Source organism: Lissotriton vulgaris, chromosome 7, assembly GCF_964263255.1.
Source record: "Lissotriton vulgaris chromosome 7, aLisVul1.2, whole genome shotgun sequence".
In the NCBI taxonomy this organism is placed as follows: Eukaryota; Metazoa; Chordata; class Amphibia; order Caudata; family Salamandridae; genus Lissotriton; species Lissotriton vulgaris.
In genome coordinates this window covers 1,652,752,163-1,652,773,953 of record NC_141695.1, presented here as the reverse complement: position 1 = coordinate 1,652,773,953, position 21,791 = coordinate 1,652,752,163, and the positions used below count along the sequence as shown (strand labels likewise).

Sequence of the window (21,791 nt, the reverse complement as noted above, 5' to 3'; positions counted from 1 at the left end):
CTGCTTTGGAGATTGCGTTTCCCTTGTGTTGAGTGGCAAAAGCAACAAAAAGTTGTTTGGTTTTGCGGAAATCTTTTGTCCTGTCCACATAATACATCAAGGCCCTTTTTACATCAAGAGTGTGGAGCATCCGCTCCGCCAGCGTCTCTGGGTTTTGGAAGAACACCGGCAATTCAATAGTTTGGTTCATGTGGAACTGTGAGACCACTTTGGGCAAGAATTTAGGGTTAGTGCGGAGCACCACCCTGTTGGCATGGACCTGGAAGAAAGGTTCTTGGATGGTGAGCGCCTGCAGTTCGCTAACCCTCCGTAGCGATGTGATTGCTACTAAGAAAGCCACCTTCCAGGTCAGAAACTGCAGTTCGCAAGAGTGTAGTGGCTCAAAGGGGGGACCCATCAGCCTTGTAAGAACCACATTGAGGTTCCATTCCGGTGCTGGTGGAGTCCTTGGTGGAATGACTCTCTTGAGTCCTTCCAGAAAAGCCTTGATAGCAGGGACCTTAAAGAGTGACAGGTGTTGCCTATTTTGGAGGTATGCTGCCATAGCCGACAGGTGAATGCGGATGGAAGAGTAAGCTAGATTACACCGATACAGGTGAAAGAGGTAACATATGATGTTTTGAATGGAAGCGTCTAGCGGGTCAATGCTGTGCTCCACGCAGTAGACGACAAACCTCTTCCATTTAGCCGCATAACAAGCTCTAGTAGTGGGCTTTCTCGCTTCCCGAATGATGTCCATGCAATCGGGAGGAAGATTAAGGTAGCCAAACTCTAGGACTTCAGGAGCCAGATCGCCAGGTTGAGCTGTTGCGGATCTGGGTGCTGAATGTCGCCATGGCTCTGCGTCAGAAGGCTGGGAGTGAGATGAAGCCTTTGATGCGGTACCACGGAGAGTTCCAGAAACGTGGTGTACCATGGTTGGCGAGCCCACGTAGGAGCAACCAGGATGAGAGTCATCGAGTGCTGCCTGAGCTTGCGTGCCACCAGCGGTATCAGAGGTGCTGGGGGAAAAGCGTACGCAAATCTGCCTGACCAGTTCATCCACATCGCATTGCCCTGTGATTGGGGGTGTGGGAACCTGGCGGCGAAGCTTTGGCATTTTGCGTTCTCCTTTGTGGCGAACAGGTCTATCTCTGGATGACCCCACCTTTGGAAGTACGGTTGGAGTACTGATGGATGTAACTCCCACTCGTGCATCTGATGGCTGTGTCTGCTGAGCAGATCCGCCATCTGGTTGTCCTTGCCTGGGAGATGTTCTGCCATGAGGAATATGTTTCTCTGAATGGCCCACTTCCACATGCTCTGAGCCAGATGAGACAGCTGTGGAGAGTGTGTTCCCCCCTGCTTCTGGATGTAGTACATGGCCGTCATGTTGTCCGTCCGGATCAACACGACCTTGTTGCACAGATGTACTTTGAACGCCTTTAAGGCCATGAAGATTGCCATCAGTTCCAACACATTGATGTGCATCTTCCTTTGCTGAAGTGTCCATAGTCCCTGCACTGTGTAATGGAGTACATGAGCTCCCCATCCCTGGAGAGAGGCGTCCGTTGTCAGGATGATCTGTGGGACAGGCTCTTGGAATGGTCGGCCCTTGCAAAGGTTTTGTGGCTTCCACCAATGCAGAGAGTTGTACGCCCGACCGCTCACCAACACTAGGTCTGTCAGTTGCCCATGAGCCTGAGTCCACTGACGTGCCAGGCACTCCTGAAGCGGACGCATATGTAGTCTCGCGTGCGGGACAATGGAGATGCAGGAGGCCATCATGCCTATCAACTGCATGAACACCCTCGCTGGAAGCGAGGTCTGGGGTCTGAATCGTTGGATCAGCGCCTGGATGCCGGCGATTCTCACTGAACTCGGCTGCGCAGTGGCCGCCAGAGTGTTGATTGTCGCGCCCAGATACTGACGCACGTGGGCGGGCTGGAGATGGGACTTGGGGTAGTTCAGAGAGAATCCCAGATCGTGCAGGAGGTGAATGGTGCGTGACACGTGGTCTACGCACTGCTGTTCCGTCTTTGCCTGAATAAGCCAGTCGTCGAGGTATGGAAAGACATGGACGTGCTGGCGACGGAGATGCGCTGCTACAGTCGCTAGGCACTTGGTGAAAACTCTTGGTGCCGTGGTGACCCCGAACGGCAGGACCCTGAACTGGTAATGCTGGTCTAAGATCTTGAATCTGAGATACTTCCTGTGTGAAGGATGCAGGGGAATGTGAAAATAGGCATCCTTCAGATCCAGCGTCGCTAGGAAGTCCCCCTGTTGAAGTAGGGGAAGCACCTGCTGCAACGTGAGCATATGGAAGTGCTCTGAGTTGATGTACCAGTTCAGGGGCCTGAGGTCCAGGATCGGCCTGAGTGAGCCGTCCTTTTTGGGAATGAGAAAATACAGGGAGTAAACCCCTGTTCCTTGTTCTTGCAATGGAACGAGCTCTATCGCCCCTTTTTGCAGCATGATTAGTACTTCTTGCTGCAACAAGGTCAAGTGCTCGTCGGACATAGCACGGCCTCTTGGCGGTATGTCCGGTGGAATGGACGTAAGTTCTAGACAGTACCCGTACTGAATAAGAGACCTCACCCACCTGTCCGTGGTGATGGACCTCCACGCCGGCAGGAACTGCTGTAGTCTCCCCCCGACAGGTGTTGTGTGATCGGGGGGAAGTGACAAGACGTCACTGCTTGTTGGAGGCGGTGGACCTGGAGGCATTGTTTCCACGTCCTCTGCCCTTGATATTATTGCCTCTGTAGCCACCCCTGCCCTTGTTGTTGTTATACGAGGACTGGGTGTTACCCTTGTAGTATTGCGTGGTTTGGGGTGCCTGGCCTCTTGAGGTGCCTCTTGAATTGGAGCGGCGAAAAGAACCACCCCGAAACTGCTGACTTTGTAAAGCCCCCATAGACTTGGCAGTTTCGGTATCTTTTTTCATTTTTTCTAGGGAGGCATCTACTTCAGGGCCGAACAGATGGTCAGGATTCACCGTCTGACCCAGTAATGTGGTTTGTATGTCGGGCTTGAACCCAGAAATTCGAAGCCAGGCATGGCGTCTGAGTAACACGCTTGTATTGATAGCCCTGGAGGCAGTGTCTGCTACATCTAGGGCACATTTGATGGATGCATTAGTAATGAGTTTACCCTCCTGAATGAGCATCTCCCCCGCCTCCTTGTATTGGTCAGGCAAGTGTTGTAGGATGGCCTCTAATGTGTCGTAATGGGCCCTATCATAACGTGCAAGCAGGGCTTGGGTGTTAGAGATCCTCCAAATGTTTGCTGCCTGTGCAGCAATGCGTTTGCCCGATGCCTCAAAGATCTTTGACTCTTTGTCTGGGGGAGGAGCATCACCAGTAGTCTGCGAATTCGCCCTCTTTCGAGCGTTGGACACCACCAGGGAGTCCAATGGCAAATGTCCCTTAATATACGTGGGATCCGTGGGCGCCGCCTTATACTTCCTGTCGATGCGAGGATTGACCACCCGCTCCCGGGTGGGCTCCTTAAATACCTCCTGTGCATGCTTCAGCACCCCTTGGAGCATAGGTAGCGTCTTGACTTGCTTTTCGGCTACCGAGAAGGTCGACCAAGAAGTCCGCATCCACCGGGTCTGAGTGCAGTTCGACGTCATGGTTCGCTGCAGCTCTTTCTATTAATGCATTAAACGCCGCCGAGTCCTCCGTCGGGGACGTCTTAGTGGCGAAAAGTTGAGTGTCCTGACCCGACTGCAGGTCGTCCGTGTCGCCTCCTGCTGTCCAGGGCACTTGCTCCTCGTCCTGATCCGAGTACGCAGGATATGTGTACTCGTCGTATTCCTCCTCCACCTCAGGCACTGGGGAATGGGCCGGCGAGCGTTCCATGGCTTGTGGGGACAGAGGTTCCGTCAGAGCCGAAGAGTCCGCAGAGTACCTTTTGTTCTTTAATGGAATCCGAAAGGGTTCCAATGGCGGCTCCGAGGTAATCTTTCTCTTGAGGAGCGACAATTTTCCGGTGTTGGCGTCGATTGTCACCTCTCGACGTTCCTCCACCGCGAGCGGTTGGAGCCGAAGCTTCGATACCACCAAGGCAGCTTTCGGCGTCAATGCTTGTTGAGAATGTCCGCTCTGCTTAGGCGCGAAGGCCTTCGGCGCCGACTTGGGAGGAAGGGTAAAACGGATGGGCGTTTGTCCCTTGGCAGGCTTCGGCGTGGGCCTTGGCACGCCAGCGTCCTGGCTGGGAACCACAGTGGACTGTTGGATCCGCTTCAAGGATCCTCCCACCTTCTTAGTAAGGGATGCCGAGGGCTGAACTGTCTCGAGCGTCTCTTCGTCTCCGAGAGCCCGGTCGTCGGCAGGCCTCTTCTTCGGTGCCGACGCCTCTTGGCCCGTCGCACCGTCGGCGTGACGCTTCTTCGAAGCCGTCTTCGGGTCCGCGACCCCTCTCGGTGCCGACACAGCCGCGTCGGAAGTCTTCACCTTCGGCGCCGACCCCGAGGACCTCGGGTCGGCCATTTTGGCGCGGCTTTTGTGGTCGGCCATCTTGGCGTGGCTCTTCGAGTCGGCCATTTTGGGTTTCGTGGAAGTTGACGCCTCCAGAACCTTCTTTACCAACGCCAGTTTCGGTTTCGGTTTCGCATCCGAGGGTGCGTGACCGGGTGGCTTCACTTTCGGTTTCTTGCCAGAAATGTCCGTGACCGGGCCCGGGGGCGGGGACGTAGGACTTGTAGTAAGATCTCGGGTAAGGCCCGAAGGCGATCCCTCGACCTGGGCCGTATGACGGGGGGAAACCCCGGAGTCCGTTTGGGGATGCTCTTCCTCTGAGCTATCTCCCATGGCGGCACAAATCAGTTCGTCGTCCCCTACCTCACCGGAGACTTCGTCGCCGGCCTCCTCGTCCGCGTCGTAGGCCTCTTCTTCGGACGCGGGGCCAGAGTCCGACTCTTGCACGCCGGCTTCCTCCTCAATCGACTCCTGAAAGACGTCCTCAGGTGTGGGTGCCGAAGCCGACAACTGTGCCTGGAGTCGATTAGCCCGGCGAATCTTCAAAGTTTTTTTACTCCTAAACTTTGAACAAGCCATGCAGGTGTCTTCACGGTGATCCGGCGACAAGCATGTGTTGCACACAGGGTGCACGTCGAGGTGCGAGTATTTCGAGTGACATAGCGGACACTTCTTGAATGGAGTCCGCTCCATCGCAAATGAGTTAGTGTAGGCCCGTCCGCGTCGAAGCACGTGGAAGGGCAGTAGGAGATTGGAGCTGAGAGTCAGTAAGAAAACCCGAACGCAACTATACCGACGCCCAGCCTAAAGACCTTTTGGTCTCAAGTAAAATCGAACAACTATCGGTTCCGAAGGAGGGAACCGAAAACACATCCGAACCCTATGGCGGAAAAAAACAATCTGGGGATGGAGGCGATGCCCATGCGCACTGTAGTCCAGGGGAGGAGCCACCTATCTCGTGATACTTCGAAGACTCTTCCAGGACAACAATGTGCAATCATCCGGACCCAACACTAGGTGGCGGACTATGCACAGATATGAATTCAGCAGCCCACATGCCTCGAACCTGATGTTACACAAGATGTTTTTCCTCCCCAATGGAGGGTCATCTGCAACTTTCGAAATGGTGGGAATCAAAGGATTGGGGCAACTTCTATGGTACGTTTTTCTCATATGCGTAGAAAACTGAGTGTGACAGAGGCGGCAGGAGAAAGGGCCTTCGACCATAAGAAGATTATATGAAGATAAAGGAAATAAAGGGATAAATAGCAAGATCAACAATGATCATATTTGTTAAAAGCTGCAAAGGATAAGTTCACCCAAGTGTTCAAGCATTTACTCATGAGTGGGAGTTTAATAGTTTTTACTCTCCACAAGACTTGCATACTTCCTGAAGAATGGGTAAAACGCTGTCAGGATAAATAAGTCAGAGGAGGAAGAAGTATCTCCCATTCAGGATATACTCACCTCTTTGGCTGAAGAATCACAGAGAAATCCCAGGAAGTTCAGGCTTACATTAGAAGAGGTGTATAAACCTACAGGTCTGCAAAAACCAGGGTAAGCACCAGGGCTGGATAAGGTACCCATAGACTAGCACAAGTCTACCGTAATTGTTAGACCTTTTATATACATTCTGTGGCTAATGCTCTGGCTTACTGTGCCCGACAGCTTTAAAGTGGTTTGGGGCTGAAATTGTCTCAATCCACAAAGAGAGAAACACAAACAAAAGACTTTCTACATTAGATAGGATTGGATACCACAACTTCGTTTCTTGTAGATAAGGGACGGGGCATGCGATGACTCCCAACGCAATTTACTAGTTTTTTAATGAGGCAATGGATCACCTATTGCTCCGTTTATATGATGCCCCCATGGTTGCCAGGGAAAGGGTCTTTACTCTAATGTTTACAAATGCTACTTTAATAATTTCAAAGATGGTGAAAAGTCTTCAAAATGTATTAAATAGCTTTTCTGCCTTTAATGAGAGGTCTAAAAATAAACGAGGCCAAGACTAAATTAACCTCAACCCACCAAGACATTATAAGAAAGCCATTCACATAGAAAATTAGATATTAGAATGTGTCCATGAGTTTGACTATCTAGATGTTAGGATAGCTGATAATATTAAATCGACAAGTGAAATTATTAAAAATAGACTGATTTTAACTGAGATTTTAGATTTTCGAATTTAAAACATGTGGTAGGGGCAGAAACTGCTTTATAAAAACACTTATAAGGATATCTAAAAGCACCTAACTACATGAACAATGATCAATCTAGGAATCATAAGTGTTGAACACATTGCTAAACTTAGGCCTTTGAATATGGTCAAATGACATCTGATTACCTCATAGGGTGGCTCTTAGTGAGATCCTTCCTATCAGAGAGCCAATAAAACTATCCTGGCTGTCTTACATTCATTCTACCCTCTTAAAGTTGGGGTTGAGACATTAATGGTATGAACCAGAAAAAATTACAGTGTCTGAATAAAAGCCCTTAAGAACATTTTCTGGGTTATGAATCGGGAGAGTTTGCAGGCCTTAGATCATAGTGAATTAACTAAAAACTTTGCATCACACATGCATATCCTTTATTTCAAGATATATATTTGGATTCAATACAGCCTTTCCCAGCTAACGTACTATATATCAAATTTAGATTTGGTATTTTTCTTTTTGCAGGTTGTACTGCAAACTGCTACAATCACACAGGATACTCAAAAAATTGTGTTTATCCATGAACCAAGTAGAAACTCCATTGCCTTTTTCCTCTTCTGTATGATCTAATTAAAAGAAAATGGCTAGTACCAGTTTTCCAAAATATGGGAACTCTCAGACCCCTGATGGCCCTTAAATTAGCAAGGAGATTCAAATCCCCTGAAATCATATTAGCACTACCTAGATTCTTATTGCACGCATGGCAGCTCAGATCGCAGTACATTGGTGTTACACAATAATAAAACGGTGCAGCTACGGGTTGCTGCTACTATCTTAGTTACTGTATTTAATGCACCTAGCGCTTTATGTAGAAATACAGGTCTTCTCTCTACTGTGTGTCACAATATTGTAATTACTGTTCTCATACGTATTGTCATATTTTTTGTTATTTTGCGGAGCTTTATGGTTTTCTATTCGACATATACAACACAATGCGAAAATGAAAATTTTCAAACAGTTCAATTTTTGATTGCATTAGGAGTGCACTGGAGGTCAATGCAGGGTTCCCAATTCAGACTTGATGTGATCTCATTTCGGAATTCAAAATACGTTGGCTAGGACTAAGACTGGTCCACAGTGTGTTTATGAGTACATCAGTAGAGAAGCTTTTCTGCACCACTCACCTGATGCACTGGTATAGCGTGCTGAGATCTGCCACGAGTTCTGAAGCACCTTTGTTTTCATTGCAGCAGAGGTTGTGGACAGTTTCCACTGCTTTGGAAGTTGACTTTAATTCATCCTTGTTGATGTTCACTCTCTTGTTCTGTTAACATGTAACATATAAAAACAAATATATATACAGATAGTCAACAATCACACAATTTTCTGTAGTGCATTATTTATTCAATCACCATACCTTCTTCCACGTTTCCACCACACTGGCAGCATAAGCCAAGATGTGGATGTACTTGTGCTTATGATCCTGATTGATTTTAGCACCTGGTTTAAATAAGGATTGCATGAAGAGGTCCAGGAAAGCAGGCACGCGAATCTGTAACAAAAGAACAAAAGTTCACTTTACGATTGCATTATTTTCCATACACCAATTCCTCACAGATATTACATACACTCATAAATTCAACACAAGCAGCAGCTGTGGTCAACAACATTAAAATGTTTTGTAGACCGGCTGCTGTGGGGAGAGGTCATTTGAATTGGGAACCAATGTTTTATCAATATAAGCAGACCCAGGGATGAACAACAGAGTGCAAAAAGTGGCGGTGAGGGGGGAAATCTGAGCATTGAAGGTGCTTTGGAGGCACAAAGTTTGAAAAATTACTGGGGCTAGCAGACGTTTTGGCTGATCTAGTCAAGTCCTGCATGCAATTGAGGGTGTCTTTATTATTCAGAGCATTCAACAAGAAGATGGAATCAGGTTTAACACGTGGCTATATCTTCTTAAAAAGTGAACAGGGAGACACTATTATACAAGTAAACCTTACTAGTGATGCACATGCCACTGTGCATGTAGGTGCTACTAAATAGGCTACAGGAGTGGGAAAAGGTGAAGTAGGCTATTGGCATGTTCAAGTCAGGAGTCAAATGAACACTAAATATTGTATCACACTGAATCCTGAAGCATGTAATGGTAACCAAAATTGTTAACCTACATAAGAGGTTCTTGTGCCTGCCATTGGTTTCAGTCTTCACTGCACTTCACTCTAACTACAAATGTAATTTGGTGCACTCAATCTCCAATTTAGTTTCTTTGTGACTTACACATTAGGGAGTATGTGCATCACAAGAAACTAGTGGATGTCGACAACTTGAACAACTGCCCATTAAAGCTTTTTGTGAACAGTGCATTGAACACACTTCGGACAGACTGCGCACTTGGAGTCTCTGCATACAGCGATGTCTGCACATTAGCACGACAAAGGTAAAGGCTGTGAGGTCGAGTGGTATGGTTTAGGAATGTCCCCCAGCTGAGCTGGACTGTAATGCAGCAATTTATACTTCAGATGGGGAGGTACAGTATGGTCAAAACTTGCACAATTTGAAAATTACTACAATGTTCCCTCAGAATGTGTTAACAAATAAATTAAAAAGGTCCTTGACTTCAAGTGTGAAACCTATTTTCTCTGTAATTAATACACCTGTAATTTAGAATATAAAAAATATCTTATAAAATGGCAAAGACCGAAAGGTAAGCTGAAGTTTTTGGTTTAAGCTGGATAATGCATAAAAAAGGTGACAGGCAGTACATAATGATTGGTATATGAATGAAAACCTGCAACAGTAAAAGATATAATACAAGAAGCACACACAAATCTAAATGCGAGATACTTTACAGTTGAGTATCCAATTTTAAGAAAGTTCTCCCATTAACAATGGACCAAGAGTTGTATTAAAAAATAAGTAGCTGGTGCAATGGCAGGGCAAATATAACTGTGCTATTTTGGTGTTTGTGTATAATAGAGAGGAGTCAGAACATTTTTGATGAAGTTTGTTTTACAGAAAGGTTTTTACACTACAGCACAAATGAAGAAAACAGATTTTGGAACCACTGCTCAACTTAATTTAACACACTTTGGCTATCAATTTTTTGTGTGCGTGATAGAGAATTTAGTCGGAGTCAGGGAATTCAAGCCGGACTACGGCTTGAATTCCCTGACTCATTCGGAAACTCACATACGCTGCGAGAGATTGATTCTCTGTACTTACGATCCCCACGAGGATCGACCGACTAATCGGACGGAGGACAATTCCGCTGCCCGCCAACCCCACTGCTTTCCTTCGACTCATCCGTGCGAATTTACAGATGCCGTTCAGACTGCCGCTCCCCCACTGATGGATCCAGCTAGCATCATGGACTGATTCCTCTCTGATTCAAGCGCGATGCCTTGCAGCACTGTCTTATCCAACAACCCTGTCCTGAGGATGATCCTAACTTAACAGGATCGAAACGTCGTCGACTCCCTAGCCAATTCAAAGGCGCTACCTACATTGTGACCACCTTTAGAATCAAGAAATTGTGTTTCAAATTTATGATCACATTGTATTCCACCACTGTATTTATTTCACACTCCGTATTCCTGCGCCGTTCACGCTGAGCACTTTTGTCACTTGCGTCGCTATTTGTGCATATCACTTGCACCTTCCTGCACCAAGAACAACTTGGGTTGTATAATAACTTTTATTCACTGTGCTGTTACTACAAATGTCTAGTGTTTCCCATGTTTTTGCATAAATATGATGCCCATGGCACATACAAATGGATATATTGAGTCTCTTGTTTCTCTCCCTGATAATGTTTTTGACATATCATATTTAATTGTCTAAATGAACGATACCTGTTGGGATACTGTTTGTTTCTTATTGATCAAATTATTGCACAAATTCACAGATGTAGTTTTAGACTAAAACATAACTGAGATACAATACTTCCAACATCAATATCAAAGTTATAGTGCAGATACTTTTCGTGCTTCTAAGTAGGAAGAGGGAGCTTAAAGGATGTAAGGCCCTTCAGCTGAACAATATACTGCCTTGCTATACCACACTATCAACTTCCTTGTTGGTGGATTATCATCAATCCTCGAACTTAGACACACAAAGAGATGCACCCAGGAAATAAGGTGCAATCTCTATGGCTTAGGTTTATATTTTCTGCTATTTATAGCTGCCTAGTATCACCGATACTCCTTATATATCATGCGGATGGTACGATCTACCACTAAACAAAACATGTGTACAGTGCAGTGGTAAGTACATAGATGTACGTAATTGGGCTACCGTGCCCAGCTCACTGGGAAGTGGAAATGTTTTTACATTACAAAAAGCTGTACTGCGGAACTTAATTTGTGCATAAAGAGAAAAAAACTGAACTAATCTCATAAAATCTATGTTGCCAATAATTTGACCTCAAAGAGCAAAGTCAATCAATTTAACACTCTCAGCTAGTCCTGAAAAGACTATGCAGTGCTTCATAGCAACTTATAATCCATTTTATTCCTTACCCGATCCTTGGCCATTGCTTTTTGTTGGTCTACAAATTGGAAGCAATGGCAAGAAAGATCCACATTATAGACTCTCACAATGCAGTTCAAATGATCAGCAGTGGTCAATTCACAGACATGTCGATAATGGGTTCAGAAGCACTCAATGTCTGAGGTGCACTTACCAGCTCCACAGGTGGGGGATCCATGCTCGTGAACATCTTGAACAGTACTGTGATGTCAGCAGGATTCAAAGCTCCTTTTGATAACATTGCTCCCAGCGCTTGGCAGGCTCGGGGGTAGGAGGCAGCAGTTCCAAGTGCTAATGTGATCTGGCTCGCGTCATGACCCCTTCGTGGGAGAAGAGAGCAAGTTACAAACTTGATGTTTCAACAAGTGAACGGGATACACTGCAATTCCACATGAAATGACCTCAGTTTATCAATACACCAAGTATCACAACTGTGTTTTGAGTTAGCTAGGTCATACCTTCAAGCACATGGCAAGCATTAAAACATTTTAGTTTGTGTTTCAAATGAGATTAGTGCATATACTGGCAAGGACCTAAAAAGTGAGGGTGGTGATCTATAAGTCCAAATAGTAATGGTGACAGAGGCAATTACATGCCCTGACTTCAAGCACAAGTTCTGCCCCTAAATTCTGCTCCAAGACCAATACAATCAGGAATTCCTTTACAAGGACGAAATAAAAACAAATCTATCAGCTCAATTATTTCTGGCATTCAACATGGCGGCATAAGCCAATTCATTTTTCAGGTCTGCTGTGGGGAAGTAGTAATACCCGTCCACAAATGTATATCAAAAAGTGATGGATGGAACAGTTTCCCATTAGTTAGAGCTCATCAACCAGGTATAGTTTGGCTCCAGTGACAGTGTGCACAGGACCTATATCTGGACACACCATACCACTTAGGTCAGCACACTTAAAAAATACAAACAAAGTGACGGATGGAATGCTTGAATTAATCTCAGTCACTGGTAATTCCTCGGCCTCACCCCAGTCCACCGGTATTTTGCACACAATGCCACCTCAGTTTGAACCAGCAGTGTGCAAATCGGTCTGGACCAAACAGTCCTGTGTTGCTTGCGTTACGGGTCCTGGAGGGCCTGACCTGGCAGATCTAACTGGACTGTTCCCCCCGGGGAGAAGGGTCAAGACCGATTTGCATATGGCTGGGTCCATACTGAGGTCGCATGGTGTGCAAAATACCGATTGACTGGGATAGGGCCTGAGTAATTACCACTGGTTGAGATTAATTCAATCATTCCATTCATCAGTATTAGTAGTAGTAGTAGTAGTAGTAGTTGCTATACTTGGTCATACAACCATGAAAGTGCAATTAAAATACATACAACACATACAAAATAGCAACCGTGATCAAAAAAAGCCGTTAATGTACAAAGTAATAAATACATACATTGCATAGGTATATATTAAGTATTTTGGAATATTAATATACTGCCATCTAATTTACAGCATACACAAAAAATAAACAATGGTAATTGGCATCTGCTAAAAATATCTCAATTCATACAATCATGACAGCAATATAAAAACTCCTAAGGATAGAAACGTTCCATTCTATACTGTCATGTTCGACAAAATAGATATCTCAATGATCAGCAATACCAGCTTAACTTGTAATAGCGATCAATTGGCTTGTCTATGATTATGGCACATGACCATGAAATACTAGGTATCGCAAATAATTAGACAATCCTGAGTAGAGGGTCCTAGAGTAACACCCATTTCATCTTAACTGTACTTACAACTCGGACAAGGCTGAGAACTCTTGAGCAACCTGGGACAAACTTCTGGTGTCTAAACCAGATGCTTAGCAAAAACCTAATTACAGCAAAAGCAATAGATGCTGCCGTATCAGAGTTTAATATCCTAAGTGCCACCCTATAACGTCTAACTCTCAAATGACAACAAACGTGACAAATCCATTTTTTACGAAGACGGTGGTATTCTGTGCAAAAAACAACACGTGTTCGACTGTCTCCAGTGCATAGCCACATCCCAGGCATGCGTTTGTATCTACATTCATTTCAACTACATTGAATGACCATAGGGGCAAACAGCCTAGTCTGATTATCACATAGAGACTTTTCGTCAAAGGAGGCAAAATCAAATCGTAACAAAAACCAAAACTCAGAGAAAGGTTTCAAACTTAAAAACTCAGTAGTAAGTCGCCCCGCAGTCCTACTTGTAACATACCGTTCTTCACCAATGGTCCAATACCTGGCTTTCACGGTGGTAAGATCAGTTTGCTGATGCTTTCTGGGCAGTCCGACAAGTGAATCAGCCCCAACGATCTGCGCCAAGATTTGACATGGCAGAGCCCAGGAATCCCTTTAGCACTACTTAGATTTAGAACTTCTTTCAGAGATTCACAATATTCGCCTAGCACCAAAGTGGACCAAATTCATAGCCGGCAGATCAATGGTTTAATTGCGGCCAGGTCAACAATTCTCTTCATGCCAAGGTAAAAAAACTGTGGAATCAACGGAGGGCTCATTGGAACATAGATCAGGGATCTAGCAAATAGGTTTCAATCTCCACTAGTATGTGCAAATTGACTTGACCCTAGAGCTCTGCAACATAAAGTTCAGCATTTTGGGCTTTCATCCGGTAGACTTCCAAAGCGGGGGTAATTGACTGGGACCAAGCCTGCTTATAAAATCGCAGTATAGGTTTCGAGTTGTGACATAAATAAAGTTAAGTATTCTATCCATCACTTTTTTGTATACTTTAATTTAATACCCATACAAGCATTGGATTCTCTACTGGCTGGATGCAACTACCCAACTCAATTCATACATTTAAATGAACAATCACATGCAAAGACAAGTAAAAGGCTTGCAAAGTGTTGATATGTGTTGCACCATTGCGGTTCTCATTGGTCATCAATGGTGATGTGTTCAGGAGTCCTGTGAGGCCACCTGACTTGGTAAACAGACACGAGTAACGGAACAAGACCCGTATTATTAGGTGCAAACAAAGTAAGATCATTGAGACCAGGTCTTACTTTTCATGTGCATATCGCTGAACCTCCTGTGCAATTCTACGCACCGCTGATCCTCCCTGCTCTTCTTGGGCCAAAATAGACATAATTGTCTGAGCAAAAAGGTAGGTGTGTTCGCCATGACACACCATTCTCTGCAGAGATATAAAACATGGGTCTTTTAAACTTCATCGTCATCATAGGAACAATACATTCTGACATCAGTTCAACAGCAGCACACACAAACTATACAATGAACAAGATGTAACACCAAATACTTCAAGGCATGGATGGTATGATGGGTTGAGAGTACATGCTCAGATACATCATCTGCATTGACTATCATTTACTGTCAATCGTCTCACTAACTGGATGTTTTACACACATAAGCAGGAGATGTCCTAACCTCTGTTTACACTTAAAAAACAAAGTCTGTTTTAATATACTTTCTGATTGACAACACAGCCTATATCTTCCAGGTTGAACAAAGCGCTCCCCCTTTTCAATCACATTGGTATTGGTGCTCTCAACTGTATGGCAAGGATAACTGGTTCCAACCTCATTAGTAATTTATTTCACTGCAGGCCACGTCTTGAAAGAGAGTTTGGTTTCATCAAAGACTGTAAGATAAGGAGTAGAGAGGGAGTGGCTATGCGTGGCTTCTAGGTCTGATGCCATGATGTGTATTTAAACTAGTAAAACCAGCCCCAAAAGGGTTTTCTTGATTTCTTTTAGAAGAAGGCTAAGATCTCCAGTCTCCAAGCAAACATTTACACAGGGATATTTCCTTAAAAAGTGTACTTCATTTAAATATCCACGCTACACTCACCAAACACTGCAATCATGATATATATATATATATGGGACTCGTGTCGTTTTCGGAGTCTGGGGCTCCAGATTTCAGTATTCGTGCTTTGCCTGTATATATATATATATATATATATATATATATATATATATATATATATATATATATATATATATATATATATATATATATATATATATATATATATATATATATATATATATATATATATATATATATATATGTACATATATACACACACACACAATGTACAATAGTTCATATAGTCTAAGTAAAAATAACATCAATGTTAAAATGATTTAAAAATAGATTGATCCAGCATCAATTATTATATATCGGACACAGCATTTCCTTGCAATCCATGCAAAATCTGGGGAGTGCAAAAGTAAGAACATTGGTTGCTACAGTCTTCAATATATGTAAGATTTCAGTATAATAATCAGAGACCGGCATACTGGAATTACCCACATTTCCATAAAAGATCATGGCCCTTACAGAAATACAAAGGATGCTCTTTGATCTCAACAGACACTGCACAAACATGGTTTCAAGTTAATGGTGGAGCCTATTTGTATGTGAAATTGTTTATAGGAAATATGCCCAGGTGGATTGATTATAAAGATTTTTAGCACGTGGGGTACTTGTATTCATGTAATCCTCCAAAGCAGGCATCCATTTATTATAAAGAAAAGCAATCTATAATTACGTCCACCCTAGATTGTACAATAGATCTTTCCCTTGTAAACAGCCAAAAATTGCTTTTACGTTCGTTGGCTGATCTCCCTGTAATTCTCAGGAAAACCCCACAGCTCTTTCAAGTTCAGTTTACAAAATGTATTTTATTTATTTTAGTGATTTGTAGAGCGCATGGCTGCCCGTGAGCGTCCCAGCGCTAAATGACAAAAAAACAGCTGCAGGTGGATCTCACGGGAATAACCAAGTTTTAAGTGCTCTGCGGAATGCAAGAAGGTTGGGTTGGGCTCTGATGTATGGGGGTAGAGTGTTCCATAGTTTGGGTGCATTGTATGAGAACCCTGTGGTTGTCCTTTTACAAAGGACAACCACAGGGTTTTAGTTGATCTATCCAATAAGAGCAATTCCTTCAAACATTTCCTGTAAGCTCAAGTTCAGGGGTTGCACAGACACATAACCAGTACCATAAAGATCTCAAGCTAACAGTGTCCCCAACACTGCTCATCACCGCTGTGCTGCTGGTGGTGCAGCTTTGGTTCTCACCTGACCCATGCCAACTTTTGGTCCCGAAGACTGGAACTGTAAGTGTGAAACATACCCCTACAACCGCATTATTGTTTTCCTATATGGGATAGTAATGAACTTCACAGAAATTGTTCTAAGTGTCGAGTTTTGAAAGTGAAAAGTATTTCTATTTAAAAACATGCTTACCTTATTGCGAAGATCTTGGTCTTAAAATAAAGTACAAACAAAGCTTATTTTTCTAAAATTGGCGTGGATCTCCATTTTGAGTTGTGTGTCCAATATTAGACTATGTGTGTGCAATGAATGTCTCTGTTAGGTCTAAGGCTGCTCTCCCACACAACCATTAATAGAGCCCTTTTGGTTTAACAATGAGCCCTGTACACTTTTGGGGAACCCATGGACTCTGTGCCTGGTATAACCACCTAGTGTACATACCATGCACAGAGCCAGCTTCCCACAACAGCTCTAGAGAAAGTTTAGACACCAACAAGTTCCCCTCCATCCTAACCATGAGTGTTATAAAGAAATACAATTCAGGATGCAAATGGAGATTCATTAATGAAGAACTACATTGCTTGAATAAACAAACATCTTCCTCACAAATTTAACTTTAGCAAGTCAAACACATAGTTGTCAGTGGATCACATCACAACTTTCAAAGGGAAGCGGGTCTGCAGGCAGGCAAGACCAACTACCGGGACGATGTTCGGCGCAGTACAGCGCATGTTTGTGGAGCTCCGGGTCGCGGCTGCCTTTCTCTGCTTATTTCATGGCACCGGGGCCGATTCCAGCCTTCTGAGACGAAGCGCTGCTCACAGGAGGGGGTGGGTGATCCTTCCGATCAGACTCTTGTGCGCCCCCGAGATTTGAGACTATTAACCCTAACAATGGAGCCGGGAGCCCGTCTTAGCGGCCGCCATCTTGCCGCACGGATTCTGGGCGATGGGTGAGCATAATAAATAATAATAATAATACGGCATTTTATATAGCGCGAACAGCTACCTCACGAGGAGGTGTCCCGGCGCTGAAAAGAACACAGTTAACCAAGAAGTGAAGATGCCTAGTGCGGTTGGGTAAAGAGCCAGGTTTTTAGCAACCGCTTGAAGCAGATTTCGGAGGGGGCTTGCTGAATTGCTGGGGGCAAGGTGTTCCACAGTGTCGCAACATTTGCCGAAAAAGTTCGACCCCCCAGCCGAGCCCTTTTCACTCGTGGGGCGGCAAGCCAAACGCGGCAGTTGGAGCGTAGCGCACGGGCCTGGGAGTATCTCAGGAGCCGAGCTTTCAAGTATTTAGGACAGGTGCCAAACAGAGATCTAAAGGCCAATGTAAGTGCCTTGAATTTGATTCTGCTGGCAACTGGTAGCCAGTGAAGTGATCGAAGATGTGGAGAGACTGAGTGCTTAAAAGGAATCCTCATTAACAGTCTCGCAGCCGCATTTTGGACCAGCTGAATTTTTTGAATTAGGTATTTTGGTAAGCCCAGATAGAGGCCGTTGGCGTAATCCAGCATAGATGTCACTGTGGCATGGATTACTGTTTTTCGGCAACTCTCTGGTAGAAGTCTCAGAATCTTGCGGAGATTCCTCAGTTTACTTCAGCAGCAGCCGACTACTTGTTGGATGTGCGAGGTAAAGGACAGACTGTCATCCCACCGCACTCCCAGATTTTTTGCTGTTAGGCTGGGTGAGGGGGCTTGTCCCATTTCTACTGGCCACCATGGCTCTGATGGTGGAGGGAGGCCTTTCCAAAAAAAGATCACTTCCGTTTTATTAGTGTTGAGCTTTAATTTATTCGTATTCATCCAACAGGCCACATCTTGGAGACAGCCCTTGAAACTCGAGAAGGACTCCTCCGACACCTCTTAATACGGAAATACCAATTGGGTGTCGTCGGCGTATGAAATTGCCTTAACACCCCAATTGGCAATCAGCGTAAAGAGTGGAGCGAGATAGATGTTGAACAAGAGGGGGCTGAGTGCCGACCCTTGAGGGACGCCACAACTGAGGACTTTGGGTGTTGAAGATACAGATCCCAACACCACCTTCTGTGTTCTCTGGGACAGATACGACTGTATCCACCCCAGTGCCTGGTCACGGATGCCTATCTCAGCCAGTCGCATCAAGAGTCTAGCATGATCAACCGTGTCAAAGGCGGCTGACAGATCCAGGAGTACCAGCATCGCTGAGCTACCTGAATCCATCGACCACCTTACTGACTCTGCCACCTCAATTAATGCTGTCTCTGTGCTGAAGCCAGGTCGAAAGCCTGATTGCGTCTCATGCAGTATCTTGTCGTCTTCAATGAATTTGCTCAGCTTGCCCTGTATTATTTTCTCGAACATTTTTCCCGGTGCTGCTAGCAGAGAGATCGGGCATAGATTGCTGAGGTCTTTAGGATTCCCATTAGGTTTTTTTTTTAGCGGGAGGAGGGTTGCATGTTTCCAAATGTTCGGGTATACCCCAGAGACGATGGACGTATTCCAGATCTGTTGTAATGTGGGGGCCACAAAATCAGCTATGGTGCGCCAGAGTTTAGGAGGACGTGGGTCGTCCGGTGAACCTGATTTGCAGCGATTTAATTCTTGCCTGACCGCAGTCAGGGGTATCACCTGGAATTGAGCTAAGGTTTCACCAGCCACCTCTTTGATGGCTAGATCCGTTTTCACCGTTTTTTCCTCTGGCCCAAAGGACTCATAAACTTGTTTAATTTTCTGGTAAAAAAAACTCAGATGTTTTCGCACAGAGTGGTTGACGGGGGGACCTCCCTCTCAATACATTTAGGTTTGAAGAAGGACTGTACCACCTTAAAGATCTGTTTGCTCGATTACTCTGCTTGCTGGATTGAATCCGCGTAAAATTGTTTTTTTGCCTTTCCAATCGCCTTCTGGAATTTTTTGGATGCTTCCTTATATCTTATATCTAGTTTTTTCTAAGGGCCCGTAGTTAACCCTTCACAGTCTCTCCAGCCTCTTACAGGCTGCTTTCTCTACTCTGAGTGAACCAGGGAGCGGAGGGGGAGTCCCGTTTAGATATTGCGTATGAGGCTGGTGCAATGGAAGATACCATATTCCCGACCCAGTCATTAAGTAGCTGTGCGTCCATATTAGCATTTGAGGTGAGAGAGGGGATATTCTGAGCCAAAACAGGGCCCATGATATCAGGGACAAGCTTTTTCCATTGTCTCTTCATAAAAGAGCATTTGCTTGAAGCAGGACTATCCGCAGCTATATTTAATTTAAATGGGATCAGTGAGTGGTTCTGATCAGACTAACGGTAGAGGTGCCTCCGCCTTCACATCACTAATATTGGAAAAAATTAGGTCAAGCGTGTGACCCGCTCTGTGCGTGGGGCCGTCATTAATCAGTCTCAACTTGGCTGTATTTAGTGTGGATCTCAACAGCTCTGCAGGGGGGCAGTCCGCTTTGTCCATGTGAATGTTAAAATCCCCGACCACGATGAATTGAGGGTGGAGGAGTGAGCTCTGAACAATTGTCTCCAGCAGAGTTGACAAATTGGGATCCTCACCACCAGGTGGGCGGTAGATCACTAATCCCAAGACAGCTGAGGACCTACCTGAAAGCAAAAGTGTAGCCCCTCAATTCCCTGAATCATGGTAGGGGCCGAGGAGGTTAGTGTAAGCTGTTCTTTAAATATGACAGCCACCCCTCCACCTCTTTTCATGCCTATGCGGTTCGAGAAACATATTTTATATCCCAGGGTTACTGCCAACACGATGGTGGTCATGTTATCCTCATTGAGCCATGTTTCTGTTAGAAACAAAGCGTCCCATTCATGCTCTTCTAGTAGCAGCCAGATATCATCTGTATGTTTAACTAGGGATCTAGAATTCAGGAGGCCAGCTCTAAGACCTTTGTTGATCGGCGGCTTAGGTTTCGAAGACCTTGTAGCACCTATAGGTGCCAGTGATATCCCACAAGCCCCACATGTCTGGGGAAGAGCGGTAGTCTGAAGATCTGTCCCAAGAGTGCAGCACTCAGATGTAGTATTGAGAGCCCATAGGTCATCCCTTGACCACACGATCCTACCCTTACGCGCACACTCACCAGCAGCATGCCTGGCCCTGGCCTGGTCGGGGACGGGCGCAGACGAACTTGCCTTAGGCGCGCAAACGGCGCGCCCGCTGCGCTCGTCCGCTGCGCGCCCGGTGTATGCACATATTAAATAGTAGGTGGGGACAGGGGCGTGGCCTGAATGGTGGCGGGCATGGCCTGTGTGTCCCAGGGGAGTGGCAGCAACAAGAGGAAGGATCCCGCGGCAGCGTTCCAAACCGCTGCGCGGGAGTGCCCAGGGGAAGTGAGGTAGGTCTTGTATTAAAATCACAATATTACACTCAGCAGTTTTAAAATTCTGTCTTAAAATCACAGTATTACACTCAACAGTTTTAAAAATCACGAGGCGACTCTCCCGGCTTCCGCCTCAGGAGGTCAAAGGAGCATGAGCCTCCCCTGGGTCATCCTGCTCTGGTCTGGTCTGGATCCCCCCTGCACTGCCTGTGGTGGAGGGCTCTTCTGGTGAGCGGTCGGCGACCTGCGACTGGCAATTGGGGGATTGTGTTTGCAGCGCCCGGTCCGGGCGAAGACCGAGGCCGCCATCCTGTGATTGGCGCCAGCGGCGCCCACTGCCACAACCGCGAGGCCCTAGCGGCCAGCTCTACATGCTGCTGGGACCTTAAGGAGCCTCCATGCACGATGCTGCAGGCCCACGGGGTGTCCTGTGTCCATTGATGTTACGAAGCTAGAATCCCTGCTCGTGGCGCAGCGACCTCGGAGGCCCCGGGCCGTGGTTAGTCTGGCTGCCTGGTGAGTGAGGTCCTGACCTGCTGCTTTGGGCTCTTGTTACAATTGCGGAGTGGCTGCACAGTGCACACCTGGGATGCGGGACTCTGGTGCAGCCTCTTGTGAGGGTATGTAGGAGGGCTGGACTCGCCCCCTCCCTCAATCTTCCTCATCGCCTAGAGCACACAGCTTAGACTGCTACTCGGATGTGGCCCCTATGAGCGGTCTTGCTCCATGCATTAATCTGGCCCCTTATTCTTGCGGATTGAGGTCAGTGATGTTCTGGGGCTGCTAAAAGTTGATTAGGCCCTGAGAAGCGACAGGCCCTTTGCCTGCTCTTGCCCAGATCTTTGCTACAGGTTCTGCAACCAGCGCTTAGTAGGGTAGTAGCCTCACCCCTCACGCCTACACAGCCACTACTCCTATTTTGAGGTGTCTTCTGCTCATCCTGGTGGTGTTATGTATCCTTCTTGTGAATGGCTTGCTTTTGTGCTCTGGGGCACGCAGGGTCTTGGTGGGATCCCTCTAACATAACTCCTCTCTGGGAGCGCTGCTGCCTGGTGGGCCATGTCACGCAACAAGGCAGGCAAAGAGGCTACACTGTCCCTTAAAGAGGATCCTGTCACCTCGTTGTGGAGCAAAGCTGGTCCCACTGCCTCTGCATCTATGGTGTCCTCATTAGAAAGCCCAGACGATCCTCTCACCCGACCTATTATGACGCAATTTCTGCATGAAATTAAAACTGAAATTGGATCTCTTAAATCTGACGACCAGACTTTTATTAAGGAAATCAGAAAGGAGGT

At 45.8% G+C, this 21,791-nt stretch overlaps 1 protein-coding gene across 1 annotated transcript in view; it reads right to left on the bottom strand.

The window, feature by feature from the left end:
- The window catches only part of NELFCD (negative elongation factor complex member C/D), a 90,489-nt gene that overhangs the window by 46,301 nt on the left and 22,397 nt on the right, over positions 1-21,791 (bottom strand). Inside the window, exons 7-10 of the mRNA XM_086932639.1 lie at positions 14,171-14,301; positions 11,304-11,469; positions 8,037-8,171; positions 7,804-7,943 (exon numbers count right to left, since the gene is read on the bottom strand). Of these exons, the coding sequence (XP_086788765.1) occupies positions 7,804-7,943; positions 8,037-8,171; positions 11,304-11,469; positions 14,171-14,301 (572 nt within the window). The remainder of the gene's footprint in view (positions 1-7,803; positions 7,944-8,036; positions 8,172-11,303; positions 11,470-14,170; positions 14,302-21,791) is intronic.